Here is an 18,288-nt window from a genome sequence, read left to right on the forward strand (position 1 = left end):
TTGTATTTCAATTTACCATGATTCACCCAATGCCTAATTCTTAGGGAGAGTAAACCACCTCGGGTAATTTAGTGGGATTCGAGCTGTTGGTTTATCTGTGTGTAATATGTATCTCCTTTATGTTGTATGATTTGTCCTGTGTTGTCATTTTGATGTTTTATTTTGATTTTCTTCGCTACAGTCTAATTCTTAGTCCAAATTTCTTCTGACCCTGCAACCTGCAACATATCAATATCCAAATAAAAAAAGAGGAGGGTTTCAGGGTCAGAGGAAATTCGGACTATCTAATTACTTTACCTGTTTCTGATGAAATTACTCTAGAGTTATTTTCCCGTGTCTAAAAATAATAGATAGATGGTTTTATTCGATTAAATATAAACAGAAAACAATACTGCATAAATACACATAAATCAATAACAGGATAAATCAGTGGTGATAAAAGGAAAATCACGAGAACTAGGATTCAAACGATCGATTATTTGATATAAAAAAAGAACATAGACTAGACAAATAAAATACACTAACACACACAACAAAAACATGAAAAACACAAAAATGACATACACATGAAAACAAAAGTAAATGAGCAATCCAGACTCCACTAAAAACCGGGACCAGCTGCACTGGTAGACTAAGCGTACTCTGCTTTTCTAGAAATACTCGCCGGGTTGCTCATAAAATATGACGTCCAGAGTATACGAAAGAAAGAAATCTATGACACGGTGAACCAATCATGTTTTCATGTGCAGACGGATACTCCATGACGATCATCGAGATCATGATGACGACCATATAACTATTGTAGTGGTGACTCTGATATTTGACTAAGATATTCCAGAAGCCTTTATTGTAACGAAGAAGTCTAGCACAGTACAGACAGTCCGCGTAGCCATAGTCACCAACACATAGAATACATAAATGTATAAAGATATTAAAAAGTGTATAATATTTTTTCAGTGAAACTTCTTGAAAGCTGCAGGTCAGACGACGAATGCCCCAAGTTTTCGAAGTGCCGAGAGCGAGGATGTGATAGAACGATTTGTCTTTGTGACGACGGGAAGATGCCATCACAGGGTGATAACGCCACATGTGTCGAAAGTAAGTGCAATTAAAACCACTTTATTTTATCGTAAATTTCCAACTTGATATAACGGGTGTATATAATATTGATACTAATTGGCATATGACACTAATATATTCTGAGACTTATATGCCTGTATCGGAGACTGATATTTGTTTTTTATCTAATATTTGAATGAATAAAAAAATAACAAATTATCATATTTTTCTTATTACAATACCCATTCAATTAAGCGAGGTATCCTAATACCAATTATTTTAATTTGCATATTTAAAATAGTGGATTTCTACACCAAAAAGGTCAGACGAATATATTTTGGTAAACTCCAATTTTCTGTTACAAAAAAGTTAATTTTCTGGTCAACTTAATACCGCATCAATCTTCATATTTTTGACTCTCCATTAATCATCATGATACATTCATGAAATACTTCGTAGTGTCCTAAATGAACTCAAAGTGCCCTCAACCTTTAGTAAAGTGAATTAAATTTCATTCATTCCAAAATAATGTGCCCGGAGATTAAAAAGATGAAGATTGATACAGCATTAAGAAAGTTTCCTATATTTACAAACAATCAATTACTCGGCATTTAAACAGTCCCGGATGACAAGAGATTAGCGGATTAATTTCACCTTGAGAACTTGCGTACATCCGTTATCAAAAGAGAGTTCTTCAATCTAGAGAACGGAACAGTATCCGAATCAGACACCCGAAATGTAAATAAAGACACACACGCAAATCCTGAGATTGACAAACTTTACTAAACTTTGTGGCCGGCTTTCCTAAAAATTGCACTAAAGAATAAAATTGTGTGTTTTGAAACAAAATTTGAGGATTAAGGTCTTCGAAATTAGTTCTTGAAATCCTTTCAAGATCTAGCAAGACACTTGAAGATCTAAATTTTTCCCATGTCAATTAAGTTTGAACCAGTTTAACTAAAAAACAAAATGCGATTCGTATAACCATTTCATGGACCAAGGTCGATTTGGTGCTTCACGTTTTTTATATGATCCAAACAGCATCACGTGAGTTTGGTGTCACATGATTCCACGCCGAGATTTCATGTACGCACGTCATCCATTATTCTGGCTTTCGTTGTATATATCAAGTTGTGTTTCAGGGTGTTGAAATAAGACATTATGTCATCAATACTCATATTTGATAGTGATGTGCCTGTGAACAATATGCATTATTTTCAGCTTTGTAGGAACAGTTGCATGCGTTATATGCAACAAAGCAAGAAAGTAATAAATTTTATAACCGAAACAAGACATTTTGATTTACAATTACGATTGTACCATCACTTTCTTCAGTTCGAAACAATTTGTTCATCATCATTCAGTTTTGTTGAATTTTGAAATTCTCAGTCCCGAAATTCAACCGGATACTATATAGTGCTAAATAAAATTGATAAAAAAACTTGTGTATTCGATATTTTTTTTATCTTTCAATATCCGGATGGTATTTACCATTACGTAATTTTTTTTGACGAATTTAGTTCAATTATAAGGCACATTCAAGGAAAGAAGAATTCACGATTTTGCCTGCGGATTGAAGATTGTTTTTTTTGCTTGTCATTTGGGTTGATGTAGGAAATAAAGATTCAGCATAATAATAAACCCGAAATTGCCATGGTTTAGTATGTAAATGTACATTATTTTACCGATTGGTCAAAATAGTTTGAAGTATATTTCATGTAAAATGAAATTATTTTATACCCTTTAAAAAATCCATCCACGTAAATTCATGTGAAATTTGCTTATTTGTGTTATATTTTAAAGGTCTTTCTTCAAATTGTTTAAAAAAATTGTGTTTACATCCGATCCGCATTTGCTTATGACCTGTAATGTTATAATTTCAGTTGCTGAAATCGGTGAACAATGCAGTCGCACGAGGCGATGCCGAGGGCTCTATAGCCGATGTAATGACACGAACATGTGTGTCTGTAATAATGGTTACACTCCGATAAAAGTTCTTGGCATTACTTACTGCAAACAAAACCCAGTCTTTGAGACAAAGCCACAATTGTTAGGACAGGAATGTGACGACCAGAACAACATCTGTTCAGACTCCTTCCTGACAACTATGTGTAGGAATGGCATATGTCATTGTATAGCAGGCTACAGAGCAGCCAACAAAACGGAAGTGAATATGTATCCGTTTCGTCTCCTACAATGCGTACCAGAAACATTTACTATAGGTATGCGAAATAATCAAAACACTGAAGTTTTATTTCATATTGTATTTTTCCCGTTTTTCCATTTAAATTGGTATTTCGATTCTTTGATAAAAGATAAGACGGTAAATAAAGACGAATATGATAAAGCCGACTCTCACATTGAAATTTGTTCTTTCCTGAATATTTTACAATATTTCACATCGATCATTTGAAAAAAGATACCCACGAATTCAAAAAAGTATGATAACCTTTTTCAATAACTGAAACAGACAAACAAAGAAGGTAAAAAAACGAAATTAGTCAACAAAAAAATAAGGTTTTGACCTTTCATTTTACTTGAAATAGCTATATATATCATGAAGTGTAATCATTTAAGAGGGTGTCCAGGGAAAAAAAACCAGGCAGTGGGTGGACCATGTCAAATTTTGTATTAGAAAAAAAACGTGTTGACTCATTTCATATCACAGATGCATCCTTGAATATTGGTTTTGGAATAACTGCAACGGTAAAAGAGAATACATTACATAAAAAGCATTAAATTCATTGAAAAGGGAATATAACTCTTTAATTTGAGCATATTTGGTTGTTTTGTCAGGGAACTTTAAAATCTTTTTCTGAGCAATCCATTGTCGATTTAAAACAAACTTTATTCTTTTTGGCATGTATGTGGTATATACATTAAATAAGAAAAAAAAATAGTGGACTAAAATTTGCCCTGTGCCACTCATATCTTAGGATCTGCCTGATTTTTACATGGACAGCCTCTTAAAATGAAATCGTCGGTCGCAGTACACCTATTTTGATTTTTTTTTCTTTCCTTTCAGATAAACCATTTCCTCCAAGTTTATGCATTCAGGGTAAATATTCAATTCTTTCGACTCTTGCCAACACAAATTATTGATCATGTGTGCGTTTAACATACTTGTTTCTATTTGTTCGTCTGTAAGATCTCAGTTGAAAAAGGAAGGATTTTTTTTTATGATTTCCCTATGAAAACACCTGTTGATAACACAAAAGGCATGCACGTTTCTCGATGATTAATGACACATAATAAAAAATGCTTTCCATGATTTGATAAGAATTAGTAATGAAGTAAATAGAATTTTTAGCAAAAATAGTAATTTTTATTGACAGTAGAACGCCGAAGTCCATAACGACTTTTTTTTTTTATAAAAGCTTTGCTGTTAATTACAAACGTCGGTATTTTAGTGTAAATCTTTAACAAAAATGTTTCTGATTTAATTACATGTGTTGGAAACTATTTGCAATTCATTCGGTTTAAGCAACAAACCAACAAACAATATAAAGAAACTGACATTTGATCTGATTTTTTAACTATTAAAGCCTATTTATCTTTGCATATATGTTTTTAATTATAGTTCAACTAACGACCGAATCAGCTCAACAATCTACCTCAATTACGCCAGTTATAACTAAGCAATTTCATTCATCCGTCTCCAAGTCAACACCAATATCGTTTTCATCATTAGTTACTACGACATTTATTTCGTCGACTTCCTACATGTTGACTTCGTCTACATCATCGGAAGCATTTAAACCATCGTCCTATAATCTGTTGACGTCTCCATCATCAACGGTTTCAGAGATGTCATCGTCTTTTGTGTCATCAGAATCGTTTAAACTTCCAATAGCACCAACTACAACGACAGATGTCATCGGTTCGGAATTAGAATCTACTTCCTTATCAGCTCAACAATCACTTCTGCTTTTATCATCATCATTTAACTTATCATTGTCATCATCATCATCATCATCATCATCATCATCATCATCATCATCATCATCATCATCATCTTCAACATCATTGTCTTCGTCGTTGTCATTGTCATTGTCATTGTCATCAACAATGTCAAAGTCACTACAAACAACCAATTATTTACCAATAAATGTTCAAAATAAATATTCCGTGACATTGGTAATGCACGAGAGTATTCCATTTTCGCTAGAGACGTTGAGACAATATTCGTCAGAGCAACCAGTTTTGAATTCCATTTACTCATCTATGACAACTGCAAGTTTAACTAAACCAGAAAGCTCTCTTGTTTTGTCGAAAACATTATCACCAAATGCGTCATCACCAATCTCTGAGACTAAACCTGTATCGTCTGCGTCAACATTTGCAGCGCATTCTGCGTCAACAAAACTGACAGGGGTAACAACGGCGACACAAATTGAACCCTCTATCTCGTTTGATATTAACCAATCTTTAAAACGCACGGTAACATCAAATTTTATAAGCATTACGGCAAAAAGCAAATCATCAATATTTATAGAACCCTCAAAGACTGTAATTGAAAGCACACCAACGATGCCAGAGAATTCTATTGAAAGATCTAATACATTTAATGGCATCTCAGTATTTCCCTCAAGAACTGTAACAGATCCTATCATAAATTCAGTTGGCCATACAAAAATCGCAACACAGTCCACAAAGGCTGTCATAACAGCAACACTACCACTGATAACAAAGCACATATCAACAACGCTGATGAGTTCAAAGATCGTTCCATCAACGCATTTGATTTATTCATATACAGCTAATACAATATCAGATGGACCAACAACAGTATCCAGTTCACCTCCTATAACAGGTTCACCACCAACCACATTGACATCTACAAAAAAATCCACTGGAGTAGTTGGTATGTATGACTAAAAAACGGCTTATGATTATATGCCGGTGAAATAACATTTGTTTCAACATTTCACTTGAAGGAGGTAGACTTAGGGTAAGGGACACAACTCTTACAAATCACTGGAATGTGTGTATTCAGCATTTTACATCAATCTTATGTAAGCATCAAAGTAACTTGGACTGATTTCATTCAGTTCCAAATGAAAGCTTGAAAGACTTTAGTGAAATTGAATGTGATACCAACATATCACTGATTTTATGAGTTATGTTCCTTACCCCAGGTCTACCTCCTTAATTGTTAAAATTAAGTATTTTGACATCCACAAGAATTGGAATTATTTCTTTCCTTTATATCTTCAGCATTGTACTGGTTAACTGAAATATGTATTAATAAGTTCATGAAATTGTTTCTAAACACTACTGGTTAATGAAATCCGTTGAAATACCGAAACATTAAAACTCTTACATATAGTAAACAGTAGTTATTCGCCAACACAGTTGTGTAGATAGTTTTTATTTGCAATATTTGTTTTCTTCTCTAATTATGACAGTATCAGATGGTGAATCATGTAATATAACACATACCTGTCCAGAACACGGTGTCTGTGAGAAAGATAAATGCGGACAACACAGATGTCGCTGTCAAATAGGATACAGACCGGAGAGAAACAGAAAATCTTATGCAGCACGTAAGTGGTCATGTCTACTTCGATAGCATGGTGTGGAATAGGTACACTGGAATATAAATGTTTATTTTCGTGCATCTGTCTCTATGTCCGTTCGTCATCACTTTCATATATCAGTTTCTTTGGGTCTGAAGAGAATATTTTTCTCGTTTTACAGCTGTCACCTTTCTCTGTATACAAAGGTAATAACAGAATTACTGAACTCGAACTCATAATAAAAAGTCGGGAAGCAAGGTACAAAGAGCAATCAAGGGAACCAAGATTCTAGCGGAATTCAAAAGAATATAATCCACCGACAAAGACCATTTGGGAGCATGGTCCAGGTGCACCGGTAAAATGAGTGACCTCTGCTTTTCTAGAAATACCCACTGAGTTGCTCATAAAAAGTGTTGGTCAGGGGCAAACGAAAGTAGAAAGGAAACATTTGACACGTTGAGAAAATCGTTCTCATGGTGCAGATTATACACCGTTACGATCCTTTTTCTGTCGTGATGATTTCAATCTTCGAGCAACATAACACTGTTCCAGAAGCCTAACTGTAAGAAATAGAGCGCGATACAAAAAAGTCTGCGTATTTACGACAAGCTCTGGCATAACGTATGAGTCGTGATATGAAAACTCTATACGCAGGTGCTAAAGGGAAGTTGCTACAGATGAAAGGAAAGTTGACTATACGAAATATAGCAACATAACAAATTTGCAAAATTGAGGATAAACACGTAATTGATTGGTAAATCTGTTTCCATAAAAAAGTTTTTTTTTCGTTGAAAAATATTAAAATTGAATGTAATAGTGACAACTCATGTGCGGAGATATATTCAATTATCTGTTTACTACATTTACTTTTTAGTAAACATTTAAGGGAAGAGTGATTCTTGCGGAAATCAAAGGAATGTTGTGCAGGGACAAAGACCAGAAATAGAAAACAGACATACACAACAAAAAACATAAAATAACAGAAATAACACATACAAAGTAACAAAAGTAAATGAGGAACTCGGAATCCACTAAAAACTGGAGAAGAATGTATAAGTGCCACCTCATGTACCAGAACCTTTCTCTGTAGACTAGTATTAATTTAAAAATGTAAATGTTGGCACTTCATATTTTTCCATATTTTTTTTCTAGTGAAGAACCTTGGGGAAGTGTGTGATAACGATATCTCGTGTATTGGACCTTTTGCTGTATGTAGTGATGGTATCTGTACTTGCAGAGAAAATTACGTCAGGAGCTCAAATGGCCTCTGGTGCACGCATGAATCTGCCTGGTTTATTAAATTTCCTCTTCTCGGTGACAAATGCATGTCATTCTTCGCAGAATGTTTCCACATCTTGGAACAAGAATGTAAAAAAGGAACTTGTATTTGTAAGGACGGACTAAGGGAGGCATCAAAGTACGACCTCAATATCAGTGTCTCAGGTTTTTATCAATGCCGGAATGTTTCAGTTGACATAGGTAAGTGAAGCCCATATTTAAACAAGAAATAAGTTTGACATAAGGTTTATAACCTCCTTTTGTAAATAGATTGAATATATTCAAAGTTCTGCTATTAGAAACTTTTTTTTGCAGTAAATATCACATTATATTAAAATAGAAAATAAAACCTATTTGAGTTTATAATAATATGTTTGTATGTAGACAAATGTTGAGCATTTTATTGATGAACGTAATGTGTTCAGCATTATCAAATAAACAAAAATAGTACTAACATCTACAACATCAACAAATGCTAATAGTAATATGTTTCACATATAAAACCATGTCTCTTTCAGGTTCAAGAGAACCGCGAAATTGTGAAGATAATAATGAGGACGACGTTTCTGACCCACAGTATAACACAGCCATCAAAAGTAAGATAGTACCCAGAAATAAGTACCTGATAATGAATATGAAAATTGTTTTCCTGTAGAAAAACGAAGTAAAACAAAGTTAAACAAATGAAACGGACAAAGAGAACTAGGGTAATTCCACAGCAGATAAAGAGAACGAGGGTAATTCTACAACAGATAAAGAGAACGAGGGAATTCTACAACAGATAGAGAGAACGAGGGTAATTCCACAACTGATAGAGAGAACGAGGGTATTTCCCCAACAGATAGAGAGAACGAGGGTAATTCCACAACAGATAGAGAGAACGAGGGTAATTCCACAACAGATAGAGAGAACGAGAGTAATTCCACAAATTGAGATGCAGACAGAGCAGCTAGTAACAAAAGAGGAAAAAAAATAAATGAACAATAAAATTGAAGTTGAAGACAAAACTACATTTATGTCATGTTATTAAGTATAAGTTTCTGTAAGAATCAAGCATTAGGTGAAAATCACATTGTATGAAAAAAACCCATCACTTTGAAAGTGTAAATGATAGTGACTATTTGCATTATCAGAATTAAGGATAAAAGACAAGTTTTTCCACATCATTTTGGTAAATTAGGTTATAATCACTGTAAATGGCAAATAACTTTCAAAACCCTCATTTTTCTGATATATTTTGTTTAAAAATGTCTGAAAAAATCCGGTGGTGCAGAGATCAAATAGTGGTCTTTTCAAACAGAGAAATTATCATCGAGTGAATTATATTGTTAGGTTGGTTTTGATTTGATTCCCATTTAGCCTGATTTTTACAAAGACTTAAATTTTTACCATTGTTTATTTTTGAGACCATCGAACAGAAGCAGTTACAATACCACTCTTACCATAATCTACCATTCAAATAATATTTCCAGGAATCCATAAAATGCAGGGTATAATATTTGGTGTGATTGCTGGTATTGTTCTAGTTATTTGTTGCATTATCGGTGGGATCTGTTACGTAAGATACCAGAAAAGGTAATTGAATTTTATTTTGACGGTATTCAAAGCTTTCCATTCAGCTTCGTAGATATGATTGAATTTATTCAAATTGAAGGTATGAAAATTTGCATATGGTAGAATTTTAGGAATAATGTTAACGTATTAATTTTCGCAGTGTTCTTATTTTTGCCTTTTTTATGGTGGACAGAAAAGCGCGAAAAATAGTTCCCACAAAATTGTTTCTTAACACTATCTAATGCTCATAACTTTTTGAAACCGCGGAAATTGATACTTGCAAATATGCTCACCTGACAGAATCCGCAAAAATTAACCACCGCGAAGATTAATACGTTTATATTAAATTGCAAAGAAGTGTTAGCCGTCTTAAGATGACAGCTTTCATACTAACTGGTTTAGATACACAGTCATATTTGGCGCTTTCACTGTGATCAATTCTTAGAGTTTAACATGAGTATAAAGTTCTTACTCTTGCTGAAAGTTAAATGAAAAGTATTTGCAGTATTGTGAAACAAGAATCATTGAAACATACTTTATCACATATTTCTTCTTTTAATTTTATTTTAATTACAGCCACGTGGTTAAAGATATGACTAGCGACAATGGATCAGAAGTTTCATTTGATCGGCAATCTAGTGGAAAATATTCTTTTAGACTTCCACGACCGTTTTTACATTATGTAAAAGACTGGGAAACGTCAGACCAAATGTCATATGCGAATTCAGCGTTCATGGCTGACGGTGACCTTCAAAAAAACGAAGATAATGATATACCAAATGGTGACCGGACGTTAAGGAGCAGCCGAAGCATTACACTTCCGGATTCTGATACAGAGGGTTATAATAGACCTAGTGAACGGAACAGGACAATTTCGTCTTCTACTGTAGAAGCAGATTTAAGTGATGTGGATTTCATTAGCAACGGCGAATCGCCATTACCTCCTAGAACAAATAGAACAAATGAAGTTAACATAGATCCGGAAAATGTAGAAGTCTGAAGTTAGACTTTTGCGCCATAAATACATTTGTTACGACTACAGACGATAACGATATCGTCGAACACAGTTGTCGAGACGAAGTGATCAATCGAATTCACTTGGTTTAAGTGTACATCTGACAATTTTGTACAATCTCGGAGATGCCCTAGGATTATATAGGCGAACATTAACAAAATCACGTGGTCAGCACAATAGTTTCATTTAAAATGACTATATAATATCAAAGTACTATAATTGACTTTCTATAGCAGAACAATCTATAGTTATTTACATGCTTTTCAGTTTATTTTTGTTTTTGTTATTGTATAATCAGGATTATTGTGTGTTGTCGGTTTTGTACAAATAGATTAGTTTACAACTACAAAAGGTATTCAAATGTTAATTTTTTTCACCGATGTTAATGCATGATGTCTACTTTTTGCCTCGATTGTTTACTGGAAGGGTTCTAGCCTCGAATACTGGAGGTTCAGGGTTTATCAACAACCGAATCATAGGAAGTCACTGCTTTGCCACCATGCTTGCGGTATAAGGAGAGTGACAACTGGTTGGTTTGGGGTCAGAATAATGTGTCCGATTCGAGTGATATGCCTGTCTGTCTGTACTACAGGCGTTTTTTTTCTTTTAGCTAACAAAGCAGAAGTCCGGCCAAGCGTGTTAGACTATTGCAAAGCAGGATTTGATCGTTTGATTTAACGCTCTCGTTCTGACATATCTACCATAGGGCGTTATACCACAATCAATCAATCAATCAATCAATCAATCAATCAATCAATCAATCATATATTAAATGGTATACAGACATTCCCAGTTACATGGAAGACATATAACAAAATCACCCTCCTCTTGCTTAAATAGATCTAAAGTCAAGTGTTTTGACAAGATAATCTTTATTGAAAGAGTAATCGAGGGAAGCAAAATTCTAGTGGAAATCAAAAGAATGTGACGAAGGGACAAAGACCAGACATTGAAAACAGACAAACACAACAAAGAACATAAAATAACCGAAACAATATACAAAAAGTAACAAAAGTAAATGAGCAACTGGGACTTCACTCAAAACTAGGAGCCTGGACCAGGTGCACTGGTAGGGTAAGCATCCTATACTTTTCTAGAAACGCCCGCCAGGTTGGTCATAAAATTGACTACGATGTTGTTTAAAACCCTTTGTAGGCAATATTGACAAGGCGCAAATGTAGAAGTCATCAATAACCATTCATTTCGCGCTTCTTAATATATTTTACATTTTGGATCCTTTTTACTTCACCGCAGGGCCATGTGAGCTATTGCCATCATGTGTCCGTCGTCGCCCATAAACTTTTTCAAACATATTCTCCTCTGAAACGTGTTGTAATTTGCTTTTAACTATGTTTTTTGGCAATTGACAACAGTAAATTAACATAACCAGGAATTACTATGGTTAATACAAATTGTCTTATGATAGTTTATTTTTATGGTTAATCAAAATCATGATCAGTATATACTAGCGCAACTATCATTATCAATTATAACAATCATGTGCAAAAACATGCATAACGTATCATCATCATCATCATCATCATCATCATGAATTCAAAGAACGGTAGAAGATTATAGAGAGAATATTGAAGGGAAAGTTTCAATACCCAAGAAGCATCTTAGACAAGGCAGCAATAGGAAGAACAACAGACAAACAACACAAAATTTATCAACAGACCACACTAAACATTTCTAAGCTTAATTTGATTTTAAAAACTGTGTTTTTATAGACTGTTACTATCCCAAATATTTCATTTTTAAAGTCTTCATGAATTGTATCGAACCTCCTCTTGATCAGCTGATATCGCGGAAAAAACTTAGGCAAGGGAACTGTCGTATTTATCTAAGACGCTGTTCTCATTTATTTTATAGCCCTCGGCAAATTAATATGTACTGAATATTACATGTCAAAATCTGTATCGCATGCTATATCAACACGAGACTCCTATATCATCCCAACTGCCACCGGCCCTCGGATGATATAGGTCGAGGGTTGATACAGCATGTGTTACAGATTTTGACATGAAATGTTCATTATATCATATATTTTAACCATACTTCAAGTTTGGTCTGTAAAGAGGTGCAATATAGGGTATACGATATAGGTCTGGAGGTTTGATATAGGGTATGCGATGTAGGGTAGACGATATAGGATTTAAACAAACACTTATAATGCATATATACAAAAAAAGTTTTATTTTAATCTAAATATCAATAGGATAATTACTTGGAAAGAGTGAATAACCAGAATATGATCACGAGTGCCGAAGAACGCCCGTCTAGATTTAACGACTGTGCGGAACATGTTCCTTTGACGAGTTAAATCTTAATGCGTTCTTGGCACGAGTGATCATATTTTGGTTATTCACGATAACCAATTGATTATCCTATTTATTATATAGATTTCCTGCATTATTCATTGTTATTTTCAACATAAATTTACAATTTAGTGAACGGCGGATTGATATTCGTGTTGTGACATTTTGCAGGAGAAAGCGCGACAGTGAAATTACCGAATTTATTTCACAATGTGAATTATCGAAAAAAATCTACACTGGGAACATTCGATAAAACACTGCTATCTATCTAATAAATGATAATATTTTATTAGTAAAACGAATTTATAAAATGTTATTGTAATCATTCACGCATTATATTTTTCAAGAACCGTTTAAAAAAATGTTAATTACGTTAAAGCTGCTAAAATTAAAGACAATGTGAGGTAATTCTTCATATATGTACATTGTACTTTATTTTCTATAAATGTCTTTTGGTTGAAACAATTTGATTAAAGGTTACTCCTGGAAAATTATGAACAGCATACCCATATTTGCAGTATTTTTGTAAGAGATATAGTTACCTGCAAATCTGATACTGACAATACCATGTGGAATATATCGACAAGCGTGAAGGCGAGTGGAGATATTCCATTTATGATACTATCAGTATCAAAACCAAAGAACAATTATTCTATATCTCTTAGACTTCTGTCAACAAAATCAGAGAAAAAAAGTACAGATTACCGATAAAAGTTTTTTTTGTAGTTAGATCTACTTAGAAATATATGTAACTAATTTGAGTTGTGAATCTTTGCTCGTTGAATGTGGAGACGGTTGAAACACGTGACAGAGAAATAAACCACTATTGAAATTTGTGAAATACAGTGATTACATTGTTTATCCAACTATGTACAATACATCTTCAATTAGAATGACCTCTGGATAAATATAAAGTTCATTTCCTGAAGCTCACGGCTACGCAGTCTTTCAGCCTTGAGTAACAATATTCATATGTAAACATGCTATCAATTCACAGAGTTTTCTCAACAGCGATTGCTTAGTAAAGAGTAAATATCGTCCTTGACATTAAAAAGTAAATAAAGTCTTCGACATTAAATGACAAACTATTATGTCTTCTGTTCAACTTTTAAATGATGAAACATTTGAAATCTATGTATAACGTTATTTGTAGTCTGTTACTGTTTTTCTCTTCGTAACGTAATACGATGAAAACGTTTTTATTGCTACAATAAAATAACAAAAATGATAGCAAAAAACCCCAGTAATAATGCTCTAACAATATACACATGACTTAACAAAGGCACTTATCAGTGCAATAAAACTGCTTTCAATTAATCAGCCATCGGAATGTCACTGATATTTGTCCACTAATCTTCGTTATAAAGAATCAATTTCGATTCATTACTATCTTCAATTTCCTTTAGAACCTCCAGCAAGTCCATCTTCTCTATACATTTTTGTAAGAAACAAACAATCACATCATTTAATAGGAACGCTGGGATGATGTCTACCATAAAAAAAGAAATATATTTCTTCATTTAACACTGGTCAATAGTCTTACTGATCGAGGGCTTCATATATGTTATTGCTTTGGACTAATGCTCAGCATAAACATGTCGTGGTCACTAAAAGTGTCATTAGTGTTTGAGTTGATTCGTAATATAGATGTAACGATACGATATAAAGCCTTGTCTACAAAGGAAATTAAAGCAGTATATAGAGAAACATGAGTCTGCAGTGAAAATATCGTATTATGTGGTTTTTAATCATTTGTGGTTTATTTTGTAAAGTTATAGTTTACTGTGAAAGTACTTTAATTGGTGGGTACCAATTTTCGTGGATTAGGGGAGTAACACAAGTTCATGGATTCTTGAATTCGTGGTTTTTAGGTTTTTAGTATCCAGATCGATGGAAATCTCTTTTTCGACGAGAACTAAATTTTTGTTTGGTCTATCCACGGAAAACACGAATTGATACACCACGAATAATAATAATTTCACAGTAGTATATTTCAGTAGAGTAGCTTGGCTTCCGATTTAAAACTGAATTTTCTGTGAATTTTGGTTCTGCTGTTTCACCTTTCAACAATTCCCGCGAAAATCGAATCCAACGTAAAAGAGTAAACATTTTTGCGGCCTACGTTGGTCAACATTGTCTACAATAATTTAGAATAGGTAGACACCGAACTTTGTAATGAGTAGTTAAAATAAACAATGACTTATTACTATACAGCTATGATAAATATTGAGCAGAAGTTTTCCAACACTATCTTCGCACAGGAAAACATAATTACTTATTATTTAGTCCTACATCTTATTTATAGAAGTTTGTCATGTACATAATGACAAATAAAATATATATTTATACCATAAAATTAATTATAAAAGAGGTATCAGTATACAATTTTACCAACATTTACCATTCACTAAAATATTGAGATTATTTTGTTTTGCCGAATTTATTTACTCTACTTAATACTTGTTGGGATTCAAGGAAACGCGAAATGGTTCTATTTCCAAAAATCAACTACGTATATCGTTTTTAAGGTCAATGGTAATTTCATACTCAACAACAAAATGGATTACTGCGACTTTAACTTCTTCAAATAGCTTTTGGAAAAATATGTTTTACGCTAAACATAAAATACTCGAATAGTAAATGTAATTCAATTGATTAGTAACAGATTTTTCCATATCATAACGTTGGAAAATTAAAATGGAAAATACTGTCCTTGACATCAACTAATGTACATCAACATTTACACAACAGTAAATCGTCCTTGATTTTAACGGTAAGTATAGTAAAAAATGCCTACTCTTAATAAAAAAAGTGGTTAATTTTGTATAACCGATGTTGTACCATTTTGAAATTAAGTTGCATTGTTAAAAGTATCGGCCAGGAATCTTTGTCCAAACAAATGCAAGGAACGTAGAAATACAACAGATATATTTGTGCTTTGATTAATCATGGTAGCAAGACTGAAGGCTTGCAACAATAACTGTCCAAATCTGTAGGCATGCAACAATAGCTGTCCAAATCTGTAGGTATGCAACAATAGCTGTCCAAATTTGTACAGGTTGGTCATTACATACCTACCTAATCATCTTCGTACTGTCAATTCAATACACACGGCCTTCACTGAGGATCGCCATCTCTGTCAACTGCCACATTTTGAATTTGACCCCATGTCCACCCACTCTTTCATATCTTTTTTCTACAGATTGCTTCAGCCATATTTCTTCAGGTCGATCTCCGCTTCTTATACTCGTTGATGTCCATCTCATTGCAGTTTTTTGTTGGTTCCATCATGGTTACCTGCATAATACAGATCCAACGTCTGTTCTTCATCATCACTGGTACTGCTTCTTTTGATTGACTTCTTGCCACTGATGGTATTTTACCAGAATATTTGGAGTATTCTTCTAAGACGTCCTGTTTAAAAGACGTCTAGATTTGTTATAAGATTTTTGGTGGTCGACCTTCCAGGATCAAGACTAGTTCAATAGAACTCCAAGGATGTTACGCTTGGAAATTCTGACCGTTGTTTTGATGGTAATAAACATGTAAGTCATTAGCAAGAGGAAAAACAGGATCAGTATAGGAGACTGTTAATTTTTGCATCATCTAGTTTTGCTTAATGGTTTGTTGTTTTATATCTTACCATTCACTAATTGAAATTTTATATAAATTGTGAATGGAATGGAGATAAGCTCTTCTCAACAAGGTTGATCTTAGACGTTATCTGCATATTCAATCAATCAATCAATCAATTCCTTATTATTATATAAATTGATATTTTCTTTGAAATTTAATCTGAACCACTCCTTCACCCCAGCATCACATTTGTGGAGAGAATTTTTCTAATTTCCTTTAGGATGCAATCACTGGTTACTGTCACGCGATAAATGGAGTCGACATGTCCGGTTATATCTTTTGCAAATTAAATCCGATTTAATTTGTTCTTCATCATTTGTTTCTTCTTTTTATTTGTTAGCGATTATTTTTATAGCGAGACTTGGTAAAACAATTTCAAAGGTGAAATCAGTGTTTTAGAAAGAATAAACGGCGTGCAAGAAATACATCGACCAATTAAATTACCATTTCACATGATTACTTATTGAATTGTATTTCTTTTTTTAAAAAGGGCTTTTCATGCTTTAATATAAAATATATAAAATATATTGTTTTTCCATATAAGCAACTTAATAGAAATAAAAAATGGGGTACACACTTTGGTCCCAGTTTATCTAAGGGTTTCTAATGATATAAACGAGTCTGCGTGTTCTAATATAGAAAAACAAAAATTAGTTATTTTTGTCATCATTCTCTCGTAAACCACATCTAAAGAAATGTTAAGATTTCAGGATACCTAAGTTCATCCGGTGTATTTGGAGCATGTTTTTTGCTTTTCGGTGTGCACGTGTTGATTCATTCGTGTTTTATGTTTTTTGAAGTATTGTAATTTCCGTGTTGCAGTATTATGTAGTCGAAGGCCCCCTGCCTTTGCACCCCAGTTTACATGACCACCTTACAAAGCACCCCTTCTTGTCATGTTGTGATTGGAAAATGTTTTGCATACTTAATATTTACTAAAGTTAATTAGTAAAAGCACCAGTGTCATCAATTTTAATAATTTGTAACTGTTTCTGATATTTCTCAGCAATTCAGTCGTATAGTACGATGTTTAAGGATTAATTCTACCTGTCAGTACGAGGTTATTTGTTGTTAAAAATATTATTCAGCTTTAAACACATTCACAGAAGTCAAAGTTTAACAAATTGACGAACAACGGTCTCAAAGTAAACAATATCTGAATGAAATCATAAATTAGTGCCTAATTTATCATTATCACACAATTTATTTAATTTCCTGTTTTGCAGACAACACGACACCATTAGTCGATGTAAGACTATAAAATCAAAATTATCTTCTTTCAGTTTTTATTGTTTATATAAATCAAAATGCCGCTGTGACATTTTATGAAAGTACGAAAATAAAAGTTGTAAAAAACAAGCAATTTTCTAGAAGACGAGGAATATGCTGAGGAAAAACTTCAGTTATGCAATAATACAACAATATAACACTATTTAATGGGGAGATGAACAAATTATCAAAATAATTTTCTTTTATTTTAAAAAGGAAATGCAAGACTTTTTAAAAAAAATGTCGGTTGATGTAAGTGTAATTAAAACATGTGATTTAGTATATAGATGTACAAATAAATCTTCAAATATGTATATGTAACAGTCGGAAACATCGTATTAAAAAACTTGAATGTAAAAAGATAATCACTAATTCCAAATTGCCAGGGGCACAATCCCCAACACTGAAGGGTAATCATAAAACCCACTGATAAAATCTAGGCAGTAGTGAAAGGTAATGGCCAAAAGGAAAGTCCGTATAACAAATGGAAATATCAGTATGAAAAACACCATAATGGTCCGATTTGGTACAGGCATTACAAAAGATTGGTTTAACCAGGATTTATAGCACATTAAAACTAAGTAACAAAATGACATAAAAACCCTACAAAATCAGACGATTCGACATATGTATTGTTGTC

The 18,288-nt window shown here is 33.3% G+C and overlaps 1 protein-coding gene across 2 annotated transcripts; it reads left to right on the plus strand.

Moving 5' to 3' along the window:
* The first annotated feature begins 2,946 nt into the window (after positions 1 to 2,946).
* LOC148605665 (uncharacterized) lies at positions 2,947 to 10,718 on the plus strand. 2 transcript variants are annotated; one of them, XM_088550464.1, is made up of 8 exons: positions 2,947 to 3,281; positions 4,085 to 4,117; positions 4,640 to 5,923; positions 6,468 to 6,605; positions 7,731 to 8,057; positions 8,375 to 8,452; positions 9,329 to 9,431; positions 9,987 to 10,718. In XM_088550464.1, exons 1-8 carry the CDS (start codon positions 3,017 to 3,019, stop codon positions 10,408 to 10,410), a joined length of 2,652 nt encoding a protein of 883 aa, XP_088406590.1. In that variant the 5' UTR covers positions 2,947 to 3,016; the 3' UTR covers positions 10,411 to 10,718. The 2 variants fall into 2 exon arrangements, with proteins under 2 accessions (XP_088406590.1, XP_088406591.1); XM_088550465.1 differs by lacking the exon at positions 4,085 to 4,117.
* The last annotated feature ends 7,570 nt before the right edge of the window (positions 10,719 to 18,288 follow it).

The sequence above is a fragment of the Perna viridis genome, chromosome 10 (genome assembly GCF_037379345.1).
Source record: "Perna viridis isolate PV_CMFRI_1.1 ecotype Kerala chromosome 10, ASM3737934v1, whole genome shotgun sequence".
NCBI classification, from domain to species: domain Eukaryota; kingdom Metazoa; phylum Mollusca; class Bivalvia; order Mytilida; family Mytilidae; genus Perna; species Perna viridis.

Bases quoted from the DNA above. Each gene is read 5' to 3' on its own strand.
- LOC148605665 (XM_088550464.1), top strand. From the start codon at position 3,017: ATGTGTGTCTGTAATAATGGTTACACTCCGATAAAAGTTCTTGGCATT. The intron at 5,924-6,467 runs GTATGTATGACT...TAATTATGACAG, and splicing joins AAAATCCACTGGAGTAGTTG to TATCAGATGGTGAATCATGT. The intron at 6,606-7,730 runs GTAAGTGGTCAT...TTTTTTTTCTAG, and splicing joins CAGAAAATCTTATGCAGCAC to TGAAGAACCTTGGGGAAGTG.